This window comes from Myxine glutinosa, chromosome 10, assembly GCF_964187855.1.
Source record: "Myxine glutinosa chromosome 10, kmMyxGlut1.1, whole genome shotgun sequence".
Lineage (NCBI taxonomy): Eukaryota > Metazoa > Chordata > Myxini > Myxiniformes > Myxinidae > Myxine > Myxine glutinosa.
The window spans coordinates 67,590,705-67,610,211 of NC_136270.1; the positions used below are offsets into that span (position 1 = coordinate 67,590,705).

General features: G+C 45.7%; 1 protein-coding gene across 9 annotated transcripts in view; it reads right to left on the minus strand.

Moving 5' to 3' along the window:
* Positions 1-3,919: 3,919 nt before the first annotated feature.
* LOC137434125 (chromodomain-helicase-DNA-binding protein 9) overlaps positions 3,920-19,507 on the minus strand; it is a 353,801-nt gene continuing 338,213 nt past the window's right edge. For 6 of the 9 annotated variants that reach the window (XM_068126815.2, XM_068126819.2, XM_068126820.2 and 3 more), the window contains 3 exons: positions 19,323-19,445; positions 18,365-18,469; positions 3,920-7,252 (listed from right to left, as the gene is read on the minus strand). In XM_068126815.2, coding sequence (XP_067982916.2) covers positions 6,203-7,252; positions 18,365-18,469; positions 19,323-19,445 — 1,278 coding nt within the window. In that variant the 3' untranslated portion in view covers positions 3,920-6,202. The remainder of the gene's footprint in view (positions 7,253-18,364; positions 18,470-19,322; positions 19,446-19,507) is intronic. The other 3 variants (XM_078785749.1, XM_068126821.2, XM_068126823.2) reach the window with 2 other exon arrangements.

Genomic DNA, 19,507 nt, shown 5'->3' on the forward strand with positions numbered 1-19,507 from the left:
TCGCCTTTGTGATTTCGCCATTGACTAAGCGTGGCACGAATAAGACCGCTAGAACCGGGTTCACCATCTAAACGGTACGGATCGCGTGTACGCAAAACCGCTCGGCGTATCAACACACGTGGTTCGTGCGGGGCTTATTTCCTCACTTGCAGGGCAGCGCGAGTATTTAGGTAATAGCGAATTTCAGTCCTAATACCCTATTTCGCGCTGTCCAGAAGGGACGTCATAGGTCCCGGGTCCCGCCAGGCCAGTCAAAAACAAGGGGACTAATCCCCCCCTTGGTAAGGGGAGAAGGCCGGCAACGGATGAGCAACAATATATATATATATATATAGATAGATATATAGATAGATATATATATATATATATATATATATATATATATATACATACATACATACATACATACACACACATATATACCCATATATCTATATATGCATACATATATCTATGCATACATATATCTACACACACACACACACACACGCATACATATATCTACACACACACACACACACGCCACCACGCGCGTGCGCGGCATGTTTTTGCTTCATGTTCCTAAGCCGGGTTGTTTTTCTTTTCAGGAACGATTGAATACGTGGGCTGTGGCCAATACACAAGAAGGTTTTTGTTCATAATAAACATTATTTCTCAAGGCTGAATCGTGTGAGTGTGACGTGTCACATTAATCATGGTGGTCGAGGCTATTACAATCATAGTGCTTCCAAAATACGCAATTACTTGTCTTTCTGTGTCTTTTTCACCGTGATACTTTCAGTCGTTACGTATCCAATCTTGGCAGGAGGATAAAGGGTCACACAATGGAGGTTGTAGCGACTTCATTTTTTTTCCACCTTCGGCAAATTCTGTGTTAACGTGTATATCCGTGTTAAGACAGCGAATCGTGGCGTTTTTCCAAGGACACTTCTAAGAACAAAAGTAATATCACTTGCAGGGTGTTCCAAATAGACCTAGACAACTTTGATTGTTACTATTTTTAGTACTACAAATAATACAACGATACACCTTGTTTTATATGATGCAGAAACTCGTAAAGTTTTATTTATTTTCAGGTCTCTTGGTTTAATTTAAAACAACATGGTGACTCCACAGCAGAAAGCTCAGTGCGTCTAATTGTTCATCGAGATGAAATCCGACATCTAAGTTCAGCGTAATTTCATAACAAGGTATGGGAGGAATCCGCCATCACCGAGTAGAATCAGAGAGTGGTACAAGAGGTTTAAGATGACTGGAAGTTGTCAGAAATAGAAAAGTACCGGTCAATCAAGCACAAGTGCAGCAGATGTTGAACGAGTTCGTGAATCATTTCATCAAAGTCCGAGAAAATCAATCCGATGTGCAGAGAATTGGGATGACAAACCACCACTGCACACAGGATTTTGCATAAAAGACTGAAGCTTTGTGCCTACAAGGTGCAGATTCTGCAGGAAATCAAACCAAATGACGGACACAAATGCAAGGCATCTGTCTTGGAAATGCTCAGTCACTTAGAGGATGACGGAGATTACCTGAAAAAGGTCATGTTCATAGACGAAGCTTGCTTTCATGTATCGGGGAAGGTCAACCAGCACAATGTGAGGATCAGGGGTTCTGAAAACCCCCACGTGGTCATTGAACACATACGCGCCAGTCCAAAGGTCAATGTGTGGTGTGGCCTTCTCCATGACCGCTTGGTGGGTCCATTTTTCTTTCCAGATACAGTGACTTCAACCATTTGCATGAACATATTGGAAGGATTCACATTCCCACAGATTGAAGACCTGCAACCCGATATCATTTTTCTACAGGACAGCACTCGCCCTTATTGGGCTTTAGTCCTTTGAGCCGTCCTGAATTTAAAAATTCCAGGTCGCTGGATTGGTCGAGACAGACCAGCCTTGTCCCCACAATCACGAGACATAAGCCCCCATCATTTTTTTCTGTGGGGTTTATCAAAGTTGTTGTCGACAATACCAAGGTGGCAAACCAGCAGGATCTTCAGTCTTGGATCACAGCTGCAGCATGCGTACTGTTGGACGCAAACATGCCGAGCCGAACATGGCAAGAACTCGTGTACCGTCTTGATATCCAGCGCATGACAAACGGAGCTCACATTGAAGTGTATTGATGGTGTGCACAAAACTGAGTTTCTGTAACATACACACCAAAAGGTGTCGTCTATCATTGTGGTTCTAAATATATGAACAACCAAAGTTGTCCGGGTCTTTTTGGAACACCTTACAGTACATTGGAATCAATAAAAATGTTACCTCTAATTTCCTCCTGCATAATCAATCGGATTTGGCATTTTAAAATACCGTACTGAAAATAAATAAACAAACAAGAAGACGTCATGCGGAGCACGATACTTGCAAAATCCACTCCCCACCCCCAAGAAAAAAAATTCCATTGATACAGCAAATTGTCCATTTCATCAAGATTAAAATTGACAATCTTGATCAAAGCTCAAGTCAATCGGATGAAAATTGAGGATTTTAGAAATTTGAAAAGGTTGTTGGCCTTTGGCCTATGTTGTCCTTTTGGCCTATGTTGACCTCAAAAATAGTTGGTGGTTGAATTCAGCGACCATATATGTAAATCCTCTTAGAATTTCAAGTCAATCAAATGAAAATTGGTGATTTTAGAAATTCGGCTTATGTTGACCTTTTGGCCTATGTTCAGCTAAAATATAATTTGTGGTTGAATTCAGTGACGAGATATGCAAGTCATCTTCAAATGTCAAGTCAATTGGATGAAAATTGAGGATTTTAGAAATTTGGCCTATGTTGACCTTTTGGCCTATGTTGACCTCAAAAATACTTGGTGGTTGAATTCAGTGACCAGATATGCAAGTTCTCTTCAAATGTCAAGTCAATCGGATGAAAATTGAGGATTTCAGAAATTTGGCCTATGTTGACCTTTTGGCCTATGTTGACCTCAAATATACTTGGTGGTTGAATTCAGTGACCTGATATGCAAGTCCTCTTTAAATTTCAAGTCAATCGGATGAAAATTGAGGATTTTAGAAATTTGGCAAAGTTGGTGACCTTTGGCCTATGTTGACCTTTTGACCCCCCAAAATAGGCTTCTCAATTGGGACGACCTATACAACTTGGTGAAGTTTCGTGACGATCGGCTTAGAATTGTGACCTGTAGGCCAGTGACAAACAAACAGACAGACAGACAGACAGACAGACAGACAGAACCACAAACGCAACCGACCAATACACTTCAAAAATCTTCGATTTTGCAAGTAATAATCGCACCCGTGTCTGAAGGAAGCAGTTCAGTTTGGCAATTTTAATATGAAATAAGCAAAGTCGAGAAACGAAAGAAACCCATTAGAATTACCCTTCAGAAAGAAGCCTTTTGAACCCATTGGAATTAACCTTTAGAATTACCTTTTATAATCCATTGGAATTACCCTTCAGAACACGTTGGAATTACCATTTTGAATTACACTTTAGAACCCATTAAAATTACTTTTTAGAAATTCTTATAAAAGGACCTCTTGCAAACCATTTGAATTACCCATTGGATCCCTTAAGAATTACACTTTAGAACCCATTAGAATTAAACACGGTGGGTTAGAAAGGTTCTTCTTCTTCATTTTTTGATGGACGAATGGAAGGAAGAACATAGGCAAATATTGAAGGAGCTTCACAGCTTAAAAAATCATCACAACTGCTGTGAAATGACCGTCTCAGGTTTGCTTTGGCCCTGACCAATCTGGCCAGTAATGTAATTGCGAATCGTTCGTCGGTGCAAAAGATGTCCGCAAGTGCCATCCATTGCCAACACAGCTTTCTCTGCCAGAAGACCTCTAGCAAGTATCCTGATATCTTGAGGAATACTCGTCAAGGTGTGCAGCAGTGACCAAGATAAACCGCATCCGCAATCAATGCACATGAGACTGTTGGCAAAAAAAAAAAGGTTTAATAAAAAATATCAGCTCCTAGAGATTCAGATCTACAATTCAGAAATAAATTACAAATGCTACCCCAATGCATGTAGTCTGACCTCCACCTTGCAACACGGGGAAGTAAAGCAACTGGGCCGACAGGCACATGGGCAGATCACGTCCAAAATACCTGCCCGTGAAAAGCAGGGCCTCTGCGGCCCTTGGCTTCAAGTCTCACTCATTCAACGGATCGAAAAAGGAAAACCATCAATGGTGTTTTGACGGCGTATCAGAATGAAAGGAGACGATACAGGCCATTGAGGGGCGGGACGACGAACATCAAGACGAAGGAGTCAAACGATGGCGAACAAAAATCCAGGTCAATAGAGCAGCCGCTTTGAACAAAGCCAACAGCTTCCAAATGCTGTGTTGACTATTTTAGGCAAATAATCTGATGTGACAGTTCATGTCATCCAGAACTAAGTCAGCTGTGGGGAATGAGCACAGGATGTGCACAGAAGGGGTAAGGTCAAAGGAGCAGGAAGAGAATAAGGTTGGGAATGGGAGTAGGGTTAGGGGATGTGGAGGCTGGGAAGTGGAGGGGGGGGGGGGGGGGGACACACAGAGTGGCAAGCAAATACACATTCAATGTCTGAAACTAGAAGATAGCACACAATCGTTTGCCAGTCACCGCCGTTCAATAAACCTAATTATGGTTGTGCTCATGGAGGGGGGAAGCAAAAACGGTTATTAAACATTCATATCGTGTATTTGCAGTGTGGTCAAACTTTTATTTTAGGTTAACCGCTAATCCAAGCTACAATGTACACCTGTATCATACATGATCGTCATGTGGAGGAAGCTTCCTGGAGAGTCGCTCCCAAACTGGACTCGTGCGACGTCCTGCCATTGCAAGGCGTACGACTTCATCATGAGGTAATAAATAAATCAGTTTTGTGGTGTGAGAAGGCAATTGGTGGTGCAGCATGTGGGTTTCAGCAAGGTTCTTTCCTCTCCCCCCTCTCCAACCAGATGCAGCAGGTCCAGAGGGGTTATTTTTTCCCTTCCTCTCCCTCCAATTACAACGAAGAAGAAGAAGAAACTCAGTGTATAAGCGAAGGGCTGGCCATATACGCCCATATAAAATCGAAACTTCATACACGCACAAAACACAAAAACAAACACAAAACCCTGCCAAGACCACGGCTCCCTAGCAAGAGAACAGGGCGCCACACAAAACAAAAGTACCTGAATTAGTTTTAAGAGTGCAGAGATTACGGCTGTGCGGACACGGGGTGGTATGCTCCACCAGCCACTCCAAATACAATTCATTTTCGATGCCGAGGCCGAGACAGCGAGTTCTGCCCGGGGAAGGTGGGGCTGGGGTGGGGGGAGGGGGGGGGGGTTGAAGCTAGAATACACCTTGTGACACATTTGGTAGCTGCCTAAAGTTATTGCTGCAGTCACATTATGGTGGTCCACCAAATTTAAAAGGAATAACAATGGTATTACAATGCTCAGGATGATTCTCTCAATTTCCATTATTCAATCCATTGCCTACAAAACAGCCAGCTCACCTTAAACCCCTAAGAACACCCCAAGCCAGGAGGCATTGGATATACACATGTAGAGATTTCCACCTTAATACAGTGCTTCACTACACCATAGTCTGCAGCACGAGGGCAAAAAATAAAATAATAACAAAAAAAATAAATCCACGTTTAACAAAATATTTCTGCCAAGCAGTAGTAACAGAACAATGGATAACTTGCTCCAGTCCTACAACGTCCTCTATCACAAGAAAAGGCAGTTTCAAAGATAAAATACTGACCATTCCTTGAACATACCATCTCTGCTCAGACCGCATCGATCGAGACACCATTTCATCCCAATGTGTCAATTATTAAACTATTAAACCACTTCCGACCCTCCAACCCCCTCTCCTCCCCTTCCCCGACTTCCATTCGACGCAACACTCGTCCCACAATATATCCTCATCGCTGAGGTTGCGATGGCAGAAAAAAAAATGTCAACACGTACTTAGGGGAAAGGAGGGAAAAATAATTCAAATCAGTAGCAAAATTAGAAAAATAAAGGATGAAAGGGCACGTGAAAGAGCACATTACAAACATCAACATCGTTTAACCCCATATTTCATGACCAGTTGGAGAAATGCAAGATGACATTAAGGATGAAAGTGCCACAGAAAACGGTCTGTAAGGAACTCGGACTTGGTGTTGAGCTGGTTGGTACACCTGCTCATGCTTGAGGGCACGACTAGATTGAAGACAAGTTCCTTCATTCAATGTCGGACTCAGAATCATCAGGAAGTGTGGAATCCTCTTCAGTTATCGATGCAGTCAACTTATTCAATAATTCATCATCACTGCTATCATCAGGAGAATTATCATTGCAATCCTCGTCGTCGTCGTCGTCGTCGTCGTCGTCGTCGTCATCGTCGTCGTCGTCATCGTCCTCATCTTCATCATCATCTTCGTCATCATCTGGAGGAACTAGCTTCTCTTTGACCGACTTTGTCTTTTCAACGCTGTTCCTCTGCTCCTCCGTCATGTTCTTCAGCTCTTCCGTCGTAGTCTCAGCAGAAGTACTGCATGAAGGTCCAGCTCCGATTGCATTGCTGACATCTGGATTCTGCAGCAGGCTGTGTGCGGTGGCCTGGGTGAAGTCAGGCAGGGAAGCACCAAGGCCTTGTAGGGGAAACACAGAAGGATATAGCAAACCTGGAGGCAAGAGAAAAGGGTTTAAAGTTGCTAGCGGACCGCCTGTCAGAGCACTTCCGCTGACCACAGTCGATGTGGTGCAACCAGCCACGACCATAGAAGCTGCAGCCATTGCAGCCGCGGCTGCTGCTGCAGCACCTGCGGTCGACTCTTCCCCTCTAAGGCTGCTCTTTTCTGCCGTGTGTCCATCAGTGCTTATAGATTTTACTGCCTGTTTGCCCGCACCATCTGATATCGGACAAAGGAGACTGCCAAACACAGACTGCAGTCCTGTTCCCGTCATGGCTGGCAGCATCATGGGCAACATGGCAGATTTAGCTTCGTCAGAAAGGGTTCCACTGCCTGCTGTCCCAAGTGCAGTGGGAAAGCCCATGAGACCTGCTAGTTGCAAGCCCTGGAGTCCAGTGAGATTTGAAAAGTCAATGCTTGTCCCAAACAAACTACCCGTTGTGGTCGTTCCTAACCCAGCAGCAATTATAGGCTTGGGCTTGGACGACACGGGGGAAAGCAACTCGCTTTTCGGTCGGCGTCCTCGACGTCGTGCTCCAGCTTCTGGTACCACAGGGCCCGAAAGGACACGTTCAAACATTGCATCAGGCAGGAAGCCCTGAGGGAAACAGCCAAAATAAAATTGGTATGAATTTTTAATTTGCACCGAAAGAACCATATTAAAACCATTTGCTTTGTGCTTCTTCATTTAAAACTACATTAATACAGCCCTGTCGCAGAGGGGTAGCAGAGGCGGGTGACAGCAGAGGGGTAGCGGTGTGGGTTAAATGGCAGAGGGGTATGGGTGGCAGGTGATGGCAGGGGGAGGGGTGGCGGGCGATGGCAGAGGGAAAGGGGTGTGGGTTGATGGCAGAGGGGGAGGCGTGGCGGCTGATGGCAGAGGGATATGGGTGGCGGCTGATGGCAGAGGGGTAGGGGTGGCGGCTGATGGCAGAGGGATATGGGTGGCGGCTGATGGCAGAGGGATATGGGTGGCGGCTGATGGCAGAGGGGTAGGGGTGGCGGCTGATGGCAGAGGGGTAGGGGTGGCGGCTGATGGCAGAGGGGTAGGGGTGGCGGCTGTGGCAGAGGGATAGGATTTGGTAGGTGACGGGAAATGGATAGGGGAGGTGGCTGGGGGTAGGGGTGGTGGTTGATGGCAGAGGGGGTGATGGGTGAGGAAAAAAGGGAAGAGCACTTAGGGCGCAGGGTGAAGACAAAGGTATATTATATTTCAGCATGTTTTAACTTTGGAGTCATCGGTTTATTGCATAAATATAGGGACGTCATTTGGGTCTAAGCATTTATTATGGGGTTAGTATGGGTAGAATCCTGGTGTTGGCTTAACAATCAAGGTGGCTGGCTTGAGATCTCATGGTCCAGAGTTCAAGCCCCTGTCATGCCGTTGAATTAACACCAGGTGGGTTGACACAGCTTGTCACCCATCCGAGGTCAGCAAAACGAGTACCAGCTTACTGGGGTAATAAGACATTCGAGTATTCTGCATCGGAGTGTAGATCCATCCAAGATTGTACTCCTTAGCCAACGAAACTGCCTCGGCAGCCATATTGCCTTGGCAACAGAAAATCACCTTTATCACGGATTTCACCCCAACTACGATGCCCTCCATCAGGAAACGAGCTTCTGTCCCACTTTTCTGTGTCAAAATTAACGCTGGTGGAAGAGCTAGAACACTGAATGGATCAGGATGCAACATAACAAAAGGAACAGCAGGAGAAGGGAGAAATGCCAACAGCAGGGTGGAAGTAGAAAATTGACGGAGATGGACAAACACGGGATGCAGGTAACGATGAGGGATAGGGGAGAAAATGGGGTGGACAATATGGATACCTAAGCAAAATTTTAGGAAGGGTGGGAGGCGGGGATGGGAGGAGTGGTTTAACAGGTGCAGAAAACATCATTATTTTGATGCGGGGTTGATTTGAGATGGTGGTGAACAGCTGTCGTTAAGACCTGGAGGAAAGAATGAGATTGAAGACTGTGTGGAAGTTGGTTCCACAGGCAGCGAAAAAGAGGACGAAATGAGTGGAGGTGAGCAGTGGTTCTGGATTTTGGCAGTTCCACGAGGAGGTGTTTGCTGGTGGTCTGTGTGCATCCTGCAGATAACAGAAGGGGGCTAGGGGGAGGGGGGGGAGACACAGTATGGAAAATATAAAGGGTGCAGGACTAAAAATGAGGAGGAAGAAGATAGAGACCAGCGACCTATCGGTGATGGTGAAGTGATAGGCCCATAGACTCAGCTTCATTGCAAGAGATTAAAATGATCTTGAAAGCCTTGGTTTCCACGGCATCAAGCTGAATAACATGTGAGGCGGGGGGGGATCCATCAAGCTGCGGATGGATAGGAGCTCAAGTGTGCCAAGGCAGGACTTTGCCCGATGGAGTATGCCCAGTCAGTGTCAGACTTTAGAGGCCAACGATGAAATGTGGTTTGCCCAAGAAAGATCATGGCTGAGAGCGAGACCCAGGAGTTTGAATGACTGAACTTCCTCAAGAGGGTTGTTAAGAAAGTAGATGGGAGGGTTTACCAGATGTTCCTTTTGGAAAAGATAGTGAGAGTGTGACAATTGTCAGGATTGAAACATATATTTCAAGTGTTTGAACAGCTTGTGATTGGGAGGTTGGTGGACCAGGTGCAGAGCATGCAAACTCAGAAAAATAATCGTTTTGAAGAAGACAACGACACATATATAGTGTTGGAGAAGAAGAAACACGTGTAGCATTTACGAAAGGGATGAAAGGGTGTAAATGTGTTCATAAAATGATATAAAAAAAAAAGAATATGGGTTTATATTTACTCTACATTCACTTGAGAGAAAAGAGCAAGGGGGGGGGGGGGGAGGAGGAGGGGTAGAAGCAGAAGTACATTCAAGTAGAAAAGAGAATCATTATGGAGTGAAAATAAAGTTTTTATTTTAAATAATTTTTTGAGGCGAGGACAGTAAATAGCATTACGTTTGTGGGGAGAGGGTAGAGATTACCTTAGTACAGCTAGAAATGTAGAGAATAGTATGGTCCGTGTTTGGTTGGTTAGACAATCTCAATGGAATAAGCAGGGAAATGTATCAAAAGCTGGGGTTCTTAACCTGGGGTATCCATACCCCTTGGGGGTATGCGGACCAAAATCTGGGGGGTATGGGACTCGTAATAAATAATAATTATAAATTGTAATAAATTCAATGAAATATCAACTTTAAATATCTTACTATAATTCACTAAATGTCTGTCCGTCTGTCTGTCTGTCTGTCTGTCTGTCTGTTCGAAGATACCGTAAAAACGGCTGAACCGATCTCAACGATATTTTGGGTGGATAATCCTGGGATCTCCAGGAGTAAAATAGGCTATTTAGTTTTCCCAATTTCAGCTTTAGTCTCCAGAATTCTCAGGTTTCGACTCACGCATAACATTTGCGTTCGCATAACGTTCATTGTTCTCATTGTGACGATGTTGTTTTCCCGGGTGCCGCACAAACGGCTGCACCGATCGCTGCACAGCTGCACTGATCGAACTCGGTGACCTCGGACAAAGACCTTTTATAAGGACACGGGTTGAATCCCTGCTTGAGAGAATTCTAACCCATTTCAACATATCAACAACGTATCGAGAGTACATACGACATAGCGATTGTGAACATGATTAGTTTAATCTCCACATGAGAGAATTCCACATAGCTATTTGCGCAGTGAATACGCTAACAGATCGCTGTCTCCATCGATCTTGCCAAGGTCGTAACAGCTATCGGCTCAAAATCCTTTTAACTGTTGATTTGGAAGTTTTTACAATGAAGGAAACACGTTTCGGGAGAACATACGACATCGGGAGGACTAACTGCATGTGTCTTCAGGATCAAGCTTAAATCTGTCATGGCGGATCTGAAGAGCGGAATGCTTGGAGAAGTGGTGGGCTACTTCGGCATGAAGGAGGATCAGAAACGTGGACTCCCACACTGCCACATCCTGCTGATACTTGCTCCCGCATGACGTTATTTTCCCGGGTGCCGCACAAACGGCTGCACCGATCGAGATTTAACGGATGTTTATATAAATCGTTTGAAAGAAAAAAAGCCTTCAATTTCTGATATTTAGCCTTTTCATTTGGGCCTCCCAATTGAAGCCCCGCCCAAAGGGCGGGTACCGTTGCTAGTATAATAAATATATATTTAAATATAAATATATATATTTCAAAACAAATTATATTTGTATAATTATATTTCAAACAAATATAAATTCAATTTTATAATAAAATTCGAATAAATCAACGATACGCCCCAGGCGTATGCATGCGATTGCAATGCATGATTGACATGACAATGAGAACATTTACTCGCGATTCGGGCGGGTCAAAGTTCACACTGATTCAATGTGCTGTCACGTAATGTAGGCCCTACATTACGTGAGATTGTAGGCCATTAGGACTGTGGTGAAAATGTAAGTTGAACCCAGGTGTGACGCTCACTTAAACCACTGGGCGGTGTCTATAAGACCTCGGGACGTCCGCAACTCGAGGCCACTCCTGCGACTTTATACAATGACATGTAGAATTGAATGGTACGTACCCACTTATATTCTAGGCTTGCTTGCATTGACTGATATATCCAATCTTTCTCATATGATGCCTTGATCCTGACATATATGTTGCATGGTGTATTTTACAGGATGATGTTACGATCTAATTGAAATTAAACCTATCTATGGGACGAGTTGTGGATTTGGTTGATTTTCACAACACTTAATTTCAATTATGATCTTCGGAAATGGCGGGACACGAGTCTTGCGATGGCCGGATGAACGCAGATCACAGACGAGCATTCCCGACATTCTCCGCGCTCCTGCGAGGCCCACCTCGGAGAAGAATGACCGGCGGAGGACCCGTCGAGCTAGCTCCAGCTACGGAGCTCCGACTACTCTCGCCGCCGGTCTGCCTCAAAAGGACCGGATGCGATGGGGACCTCGCAAGCCTTTTGCGGGACCGCGTCGTCAAAACGCAAACTGCTCTCCTGAGGCCCGAACGCCGGAGCAGGCATGACGGACTCCGGCAAGGCGCCTGCTGAAGGAGGCCACTGGGAAATATCCTGGGCCGCAACCCCGTCGGAACGACGGCCCGCTAAGGGACGAGACTAGCCTCGGTTGCTCGAAACGCTAACGGCTCCGTCCGAGAGAATCATCCTAGATTTGCGTGCCTCGGCCCGAGATGAGATTCCCACGCGAGTGATCTCGACTCCCATGTCGGCCATGCCTCCACACGGCCGGCACACTCCGACCACTCGCTACTCGGTGGAATCGCCTCCTCCGCACGGGCCGGACACTCCGACCACTCGCTGCTCGGTGGAATCGCCTCTTCCACGCGAGCCGGCACACTCCGACCACTCGCTGCTCGGTGGAATCGCCTCCTCCGCGCGGATCGCGCACTGCTCGTCGGGATCACGCCGTGCCTCACACGGCCGGCTCACCCTGACCACTCGCCTCTCGGTGGAACCATCTCCTCCGCGCGAATTGCGCACTGCTCGTCGGGATCACGCCGTGCCTCCTCCCAGGAGTTTATTGTTGCTCGCCCGGATGCCGTCCGGTATAACGACTCCCACCTCGCCCCTTGTGGGGACCCAGGATGACGTCCATGGATGTCTTTGTGTCTTTGAGTGAGTCTTTGTGTCTTTGAGTGAGTCTTTGTGTCTTTGAGTGAGTCTTTGAGTCCATGGATGGTCGATCCGAGCCATTCAATGAAGGTGTTGAATGGATGGATTGGTCGGACATCCGTGGATGGACAGTCCATCCGGGGCGATGGCTGTCTTTGGGTCTCTGAGTCTTTGCGTCCGTGGATGGTCGATCCATCCGCGGTCCGGCTGGATCCGTGCCATACAATGAAGGCGTTGAATGGATGGATCGGTCGGACATCCGTGGATGGCCAATCCATCCGGGACATCTAGCATGACAATCATCTCGACATCTAGACAATCCATCCGGGACAACGCTGGGACAAACACGGTTTGTCCAGCCGGGACTCTCTCTCGGTTTGCCGATCTTCTCCGATCCTCCGCGCGCTGTACAGCAGGACAGGATTGCCATATGCATCCCGGAGGTTCTGCGCGCTTCGCTGGAGAGGCGCGTTTCGGTCGTTTTTGTCGTCCATCCGGGACGTTCTCTCGGCAGCCGGTAAAGCCGGTCTTCTCCGATCCTCCGAGCGCTGTACTGCAGGACGGGATTGCCGTATGCATCGCGGAGGTTCTGCACGCTCCGCTGGGGAGGCGCGTTCCGGTCGTTTTGGGCGTCGTCGTAATCAGCCATGCCGGTCGTCCAGGCAGCCTTCAGAGGCCGCTCGTGTCTCGTGCGAAGGATCGCTGCCAACGGTAGATTCGCGTGCCGAAACAAGAGTTTGTAATGCGTATGAGCTGCCGTCAGAGGACGCTCGAGTCTCGTGATTCAACAGGGCCGCTGCCGGTGTCGAGTAACTCTCGTTATGGCTCTCATCGATTCTCTCCCTCGGCAATTCCATGACATGGACCTAACATGGATCGACCATGTACCCTTGGGAGCCAAGGCAGGTACAGACTTACTGTAATGGACTTACTGTAGTGGCCTCCTGTCATGTAATCTTCCTTACTGTTACGACTCCTAGGCCGGTACAGACTTACTGTAATTGACTTACACTGTCATGGCCTCCTGTCATGTAATCTTACTTACTGTTACAGCTTACTGTAAAGAGGCTTACTGATTTACACATCTTCCATATCGACACATCTTCCTGTAATGTGTTGCCTTGCGACGAATAGACATGGCTTACTGGATTACACATCTTCCACATCGACACATCTGCCTGAAATGCGTTGCATTGCGACGAATGGACATTCGCTCTTCGACAAGGTACACCTTATGTAATGAGTTGCATATCGCAAAGGTACACCTTATCCAGCACATAGGCCTGTGAGACTAGCCTATTGTGACCCACAGGCTCATCGTCTGCCAGTATCGGACATGTTTGCTAACCAGGCTATGAGTGCGCCTAGAGAACATCTGCCGTCCCTCCCTTCGCCTGATACACCCCTGCCTGAAGCGGTGAGGGCACTGAGGTGCCCCTCCGACACCTGCCTCCAGCGGCTACTCCGAAGCAGGGGACTCCGGATTTGGGGACGACGTACCCGGTAGTTCCCGAACCTGTGCTGGCAGGGTAATTCGCCACACTGACCTCTACGGATGGACCGACTGACCTGTACTACTGATAATGGATTTGTTTCGTATAGCGCTTTCCAGGAAGCCCTAAAGACGCTTTGACAGTGTGCGAAACATAACACAATGGCGCAAAGACAAGAATCAATAGGGATATTTCTTTGACACCCTAATAATGATATAATGACTTCCTCTACCTATTAATGCTGACGCGCGCTCGCTTCCTGCCTAGTGGCAGCATAGTTCTAACGGCGGGGAGAATGTGGTGAAAATGTAAGTTGAACCCAGGTGTGACGCTCACTTAAACCACTGGGCGGTGTCTATAAGACCTCGGGACGTCCGCGACTCGAGGCCACTCCTGCGACTTTATACAATGACATGTAGAATTGAATGGTACGTACCCACTTATATTCTAGGCTTGCTTGCATTGACTGATATATCCAATCTTTCTCATATGATGCCTTGATCCTGACATATATGTTGCATGGTGTATTTTACAGGATGATGTTACGATCTAATTGAAATTAAACCTATCTATGGGACGAGTTGTGGATTTGGTTGATTTTCACAACAAGGACATCAGGAGAAGAACCGAATATCGGCAAATACAGCAATTACGACCTCATTCTCAATGTCATTTTGGTGAAAACATTTGCAAAACAAGTGAGTAGTAAGCCTACTTATCTGAAGATATTCAAAGTTTTCAAAGTATATTTAAATATAAATAGGGCATTCACATTCATTATAATGCAATAACATAAATGGGGCGGCCGGATATCCGTGTCCGTGAAAAACACCCGGATATCCGTGCCCGTAAACACCCGGTCCGTGAAAATTGATTGAGCTGCGAAAGTTGATTGATTGGGTACATTGAAGTAGTATAGTGAGGAATTTCTTAATCTTCTGTACATCTCTTTCTGTTGTTTTAGGTGTTAGTGGCCAACACTTTATTTCACGTGGACTAATATAATGTTTTATCTTCTGTGGCGTTTGTTAATTGTTTTCTTATTATTCTTTTGCAGTTTGTTGCAAGATGTCTTCTGTCAAAAAACGGAATTGGAATGATGACGATGTTCGCTTTGGCTTTGCCTGTGTGAAAGAAGGAGATGGAGCTGATAAACCCCAATGCATGCTTTGCAATTTGGTAATGAGCAATGGAAATTTGAAGCCATCAGGACTGAGAGAGCACCTCCAAAGCAAACACAGGGATCATGATGACACCTCCATTGATGCTTTCAAGGTGAAAAGACTTCGTTATGATCAGAAAGGAACTCTTTCATCACATGGGTTTGTTTCCCACTGGGAAGCCTCTTCTGGAAGCCTCCCACAAAGTTTCGTACACGATTGCCAAGGAAAAGAAGCCCCACACAATCGGAGAAAGCCTAGTGAAGCCCTGTGCGTTGGAGGTGGTTAAAATCGTGCTGGGGGAGGATGCTGTGAAGCGATTGAGTCAGGTGTCCTTGTCCAACGACACTGTACGCCAGAGAATTGGAGGCTGATGTGTTCAAGTTGATCGAACTGTTCTTTGATCGCCATGAGTTAACATGGGATTTGGTTGGGTCTATTTGCACGGACGGAGCTCCTGCCATGATTGGCAAGAAATCTGGGTTCGTCGGTCTGGTCAAGTTGAGAAAGCTCCACATGTGTTGACCACACACTGTGTTCTACATCGCGAAGCCTTGGCGTTGTGGAGGCATATAATTATTTATATTCTCCTTGTTCTTTATATGTGTTTTTCATGAAACTTGGAGAGAAACATTCCTGGGTTGGATGGGTCAGAAGGAGAATGACCTGTGGGGAACAGAAAAAGGTGCTCCATCATTTAAACAGATAACAACTGTCTAGGAAGGCTCTTAGAGCTCTCCATGATAGAAACCAGAGTGTCTCACTATCTGGTCTGTGCGGAGTCTTAAATTCCATACCATATATGGAAGTGAACATTCATAATATAAGGAAAATGGGACTTCGAGAAAGAGAGCTGCGCTGACCGAGGCTGAAGACGGGGGAAGATCTGACCGCAGGAGAAGATTGTGCCATGCCATGACCGGCTGAACGAGGCGTTTGTTTAAAGTTCAGATTCGTTCTTAGTTAGTCAATGTCTTGAATTAGTAAATACTGCCCTACCCTTTTAAAGTCTTAATAAACCGAACAAGGAACAAAAGTGGAGTCTTCCTTTATTGTAGCGTTAGGAACTCTTCCATAGCGTCCAAAACGTTGTCAAAGAAACTGAAAGAAGTGATGGTAATAGTCGTGCAGACAGTCAACTTTATTCGTGGACGGGCATTAAATCATCGGCTATTTCAAAAATTCTGTGATGAGATTGGGGCGGAACATTGTGTTTTACTGTACCACACAGAGGTACGTTGGCTATCTCGTGGTCGTGTTTTCGCACGTGTAGTGGAACTTCGGGAAGAAATTCTCGAATTCATCAGGCATCAACAATCCCCTCTTGCGAACAGTTTTGAAGATGAGCATTTAATTGTTAGCCTGGGATATTTGGCCGATATTTTCGGTCACCTCAATGACTTGAACATGCCGATGCAAGGAAGGGATGTGGACATTATTCAAGCCAGGGGAAAGTTAGTGGCATTCACGAAGAAATTACCTATTTGGAGTCACCGTGTTGAAAGCGGGAACATGGCGAACTTTCCAATCCTTGGCGATATCCTTCTTGATGGAGAAGATGAAAAGGCATTGCCTGGGGAAATACTTCAAGAAGTCAAGGACCATTTGAAAGTCCATGTACCAATTTTGAGGGTTACGTCTCAGATATTGATGATCTTAGCACGGAATCCGTTTGGATTCCGTTTGAAATCCAGAACCCTTTCTCGTTTGATATTTCTATGATGAGCGACAACGATTTAGTGAAGGATGATTTGATCGAGTTCCAAGAAGATCAAAGAAAGAAAGCTGATTTCGGAAAGGCTGGGCTGGATTTTAAGCAGTTTTGTTGTGAGCAGATAGCAGCTTACCCGAGCTTGGTGAAGAGGGCAATGAATGTGTTGGTTCCCTTCACAACTACGTATCTCTGTGAAACAGGTTTCTCTGCATTATTGAACCTGAAATCAAAGTGGAGAAATCGACTTGATGTGTCCGATGATATGCGAGTGGCGTTGTCACGAACTGTGCCCTGATTCCATATTCTGATTGCACAAAAGCAGCAGCAACAATCTCACTCGATAAGTAAAACGGCTTGCATAAAACTTGCATGTTTTAGTTGTTTAGTTTGTTTTGTTTCTTTGTTAACAAGCAAAGAAATAAATAGGATTAAAATTCTCATGATTTTCTTTCCTGTTCTGTTCCTAATTATCCATATGTAAAACTAATATTTTGAAGTCACACTGGAACCTAATAGGACTGGTAATCAGGCGCAGATCCCCGAACTTGGCCCATTTTCTGGGTAATAAGTTACCAATTTTCATCCAAACAAAATAGGCAATTAAAGTAAAAATACCCTTCAGAATACACCACAGAGCACCTAGAAATCAAAAAAATTATAGGGGGACATGCCCCCCAGTCCTCCCTAGCTATGTGCACCTTCGGTGAGCCTTGGTCAGTCAACAGTCTGGCGAAGGGGGTATGGGGACATCGTAGGCAATCCGTTGGGGGTCTTGACAGGGAAAAAGGTTAAGAACTCCTGATCGAAAGGATTGTCTGTTTAAATATGCACCATGTGGAGGGTGGTGTGTTGTAAAATATTTAGGGTTTGAGGTTAAGACAATCATACGTATAAGCCATACGTATAGCCATATCATATGTTTGTCTGTCCATCGTCCTGCCTCGCTGACCTAATCGCCTGCTTCCTCATCTCCCTGCTTTGTGACGCTCACCATCTTCATCTCCACAGCAGAGCTCAGGCCCACCCGGTTCTCATTCCCTTTACCCGTCTGTGAATTAATCCGGTGTGAGGCGCCTCAGATTTCTTTAGATATATTTTATCCACTTGTACATAATTATTAACTGATTATGTGTTTCTTCACTCCTTCCCTCCCATCCCATCGTCAAATTCCTCCGCCGGGTCAAGCTTCCACTATTGGTTGTGTTCGGTAACAGACCCCATTTTAAAAGAGCAAGAGTTCTCGTGCGCTTTTTGTGATTCCCACGCACACGGATCCGTCATTATTCAAGCGCAGTCCAAGGGAGTTAACAGCCAGTTCGGTCCATCCGTTCAGTGGAAAATGTTAATGAGCCCTGAACACGACAATAGCATAGTGTTGAGGAAATAGAAGCAAGACACCTGGGAACATACCCAAGACAAAAGCACGATAGCAAGATACATTAATCTATCAGAGGGAAGGCTCTTCAGGCCTTGAACAATACAAAAATAACAAAATGATTAGCACAAAACAACGAACGAATTAACATGAAATATTGCAAGGGATACAACAGAAACACAGATGAACACAACAGCTCAGCTTTCACCACACATGTAATAAACCCCGAACCACATGTGGTGCTTAATTAACAGTAAAATAAAAACATGTGTAACAATCATAGAAACTCTTTCAAGCGTATGACAATTCAGGATGTACCAAAAGTGGTCACCATACCGACTGCTTGACGACTTCTCCCCATTCTTCAGGCACAGCAAACTCAGGATTTTTCTGCAGCCAGCGAGAAAGCTCTTTCAGGGGAGGTGCCATTGCTCCACCAGTCTGCACAAAACAACATAAATAAAGCTATGTTCAAGGAAGGGCACGTGAAGAGAAGTTTCGTTATTTATTTGTTTGTAATTTTCTCATCTTCTTTTGAAAAGAATGAGGACATAGGATAGGATAGGGCTAAAGTGCATGTCTTGAAGATTAGTGTCAATGCCATTATGAACAAAAAACAGAGCAGGTGTCAAGATAGACTCGGAACTTCTCAAACTTAGTGAGGGAGGGGTCCATGTGCTGCAGAGAGCAGTTTGTTTTTGGGCGAGCGGCTGGGAGAGGAGCAGGGAGGGTGTGAGGATTGGGAACCTTGGACTTTTTAGAAAGGTATTCAGCATTTTCATGAGCAGTGTCCAACATGACTGTCATTTAGGTGAGGAGGATAGGTACAGAAGGGAATCTGTTGTAGAGACAGATTTGACCAGGTGCCACTGACGTGACAGAAATCTCAGCACATGGAGGAGCTAAATAACAGAAGGCAGCAAGTACACAGAGGATTAAAGGGAACAGATGAACAAAGACTGCACATGCGTGGTTGAGTGGTAGAAAGAAAAGGGGTGGGAGGGGGTTGGAGGGAGGCAGTCAACGAGTGCAAGGGTGGATGCAGCAATAAGCAAAAGGTGACAAAGGGAAATGCTCTTGAAGGAAAGGAGGGCAGGGAGATGGTTCCACAGACAGAATAGAGGGATGAAATAATATTGATGAGCATTGAGCTTAGGAATTGAAGGAGGGTGACCAGGTGTGGGGTTCTGGAAGAACACAGGCAACCTGGATGGAATGTGGGAGAACAGAAGGATGACAGGGTGAGAGAAGCGAGGTCAGAAGTGACGGGATAGAAAACTGAGAGTCCACGAACCTGCCTGTGGTGTGTGAGAAGTAGACCTTCGGGCTCGGCCTGCTGCTGAGATATGCCAATAAGACTTAGAGCCTTGGATTCTATCACCTCCAACGGAGCAAGATGGGAAGCAGCTGCGTCAGCCTAGAGTGGGGACCCATATTCGAATGATATGTGGCATGAAGGTTTTCTATTACTGTAATGAG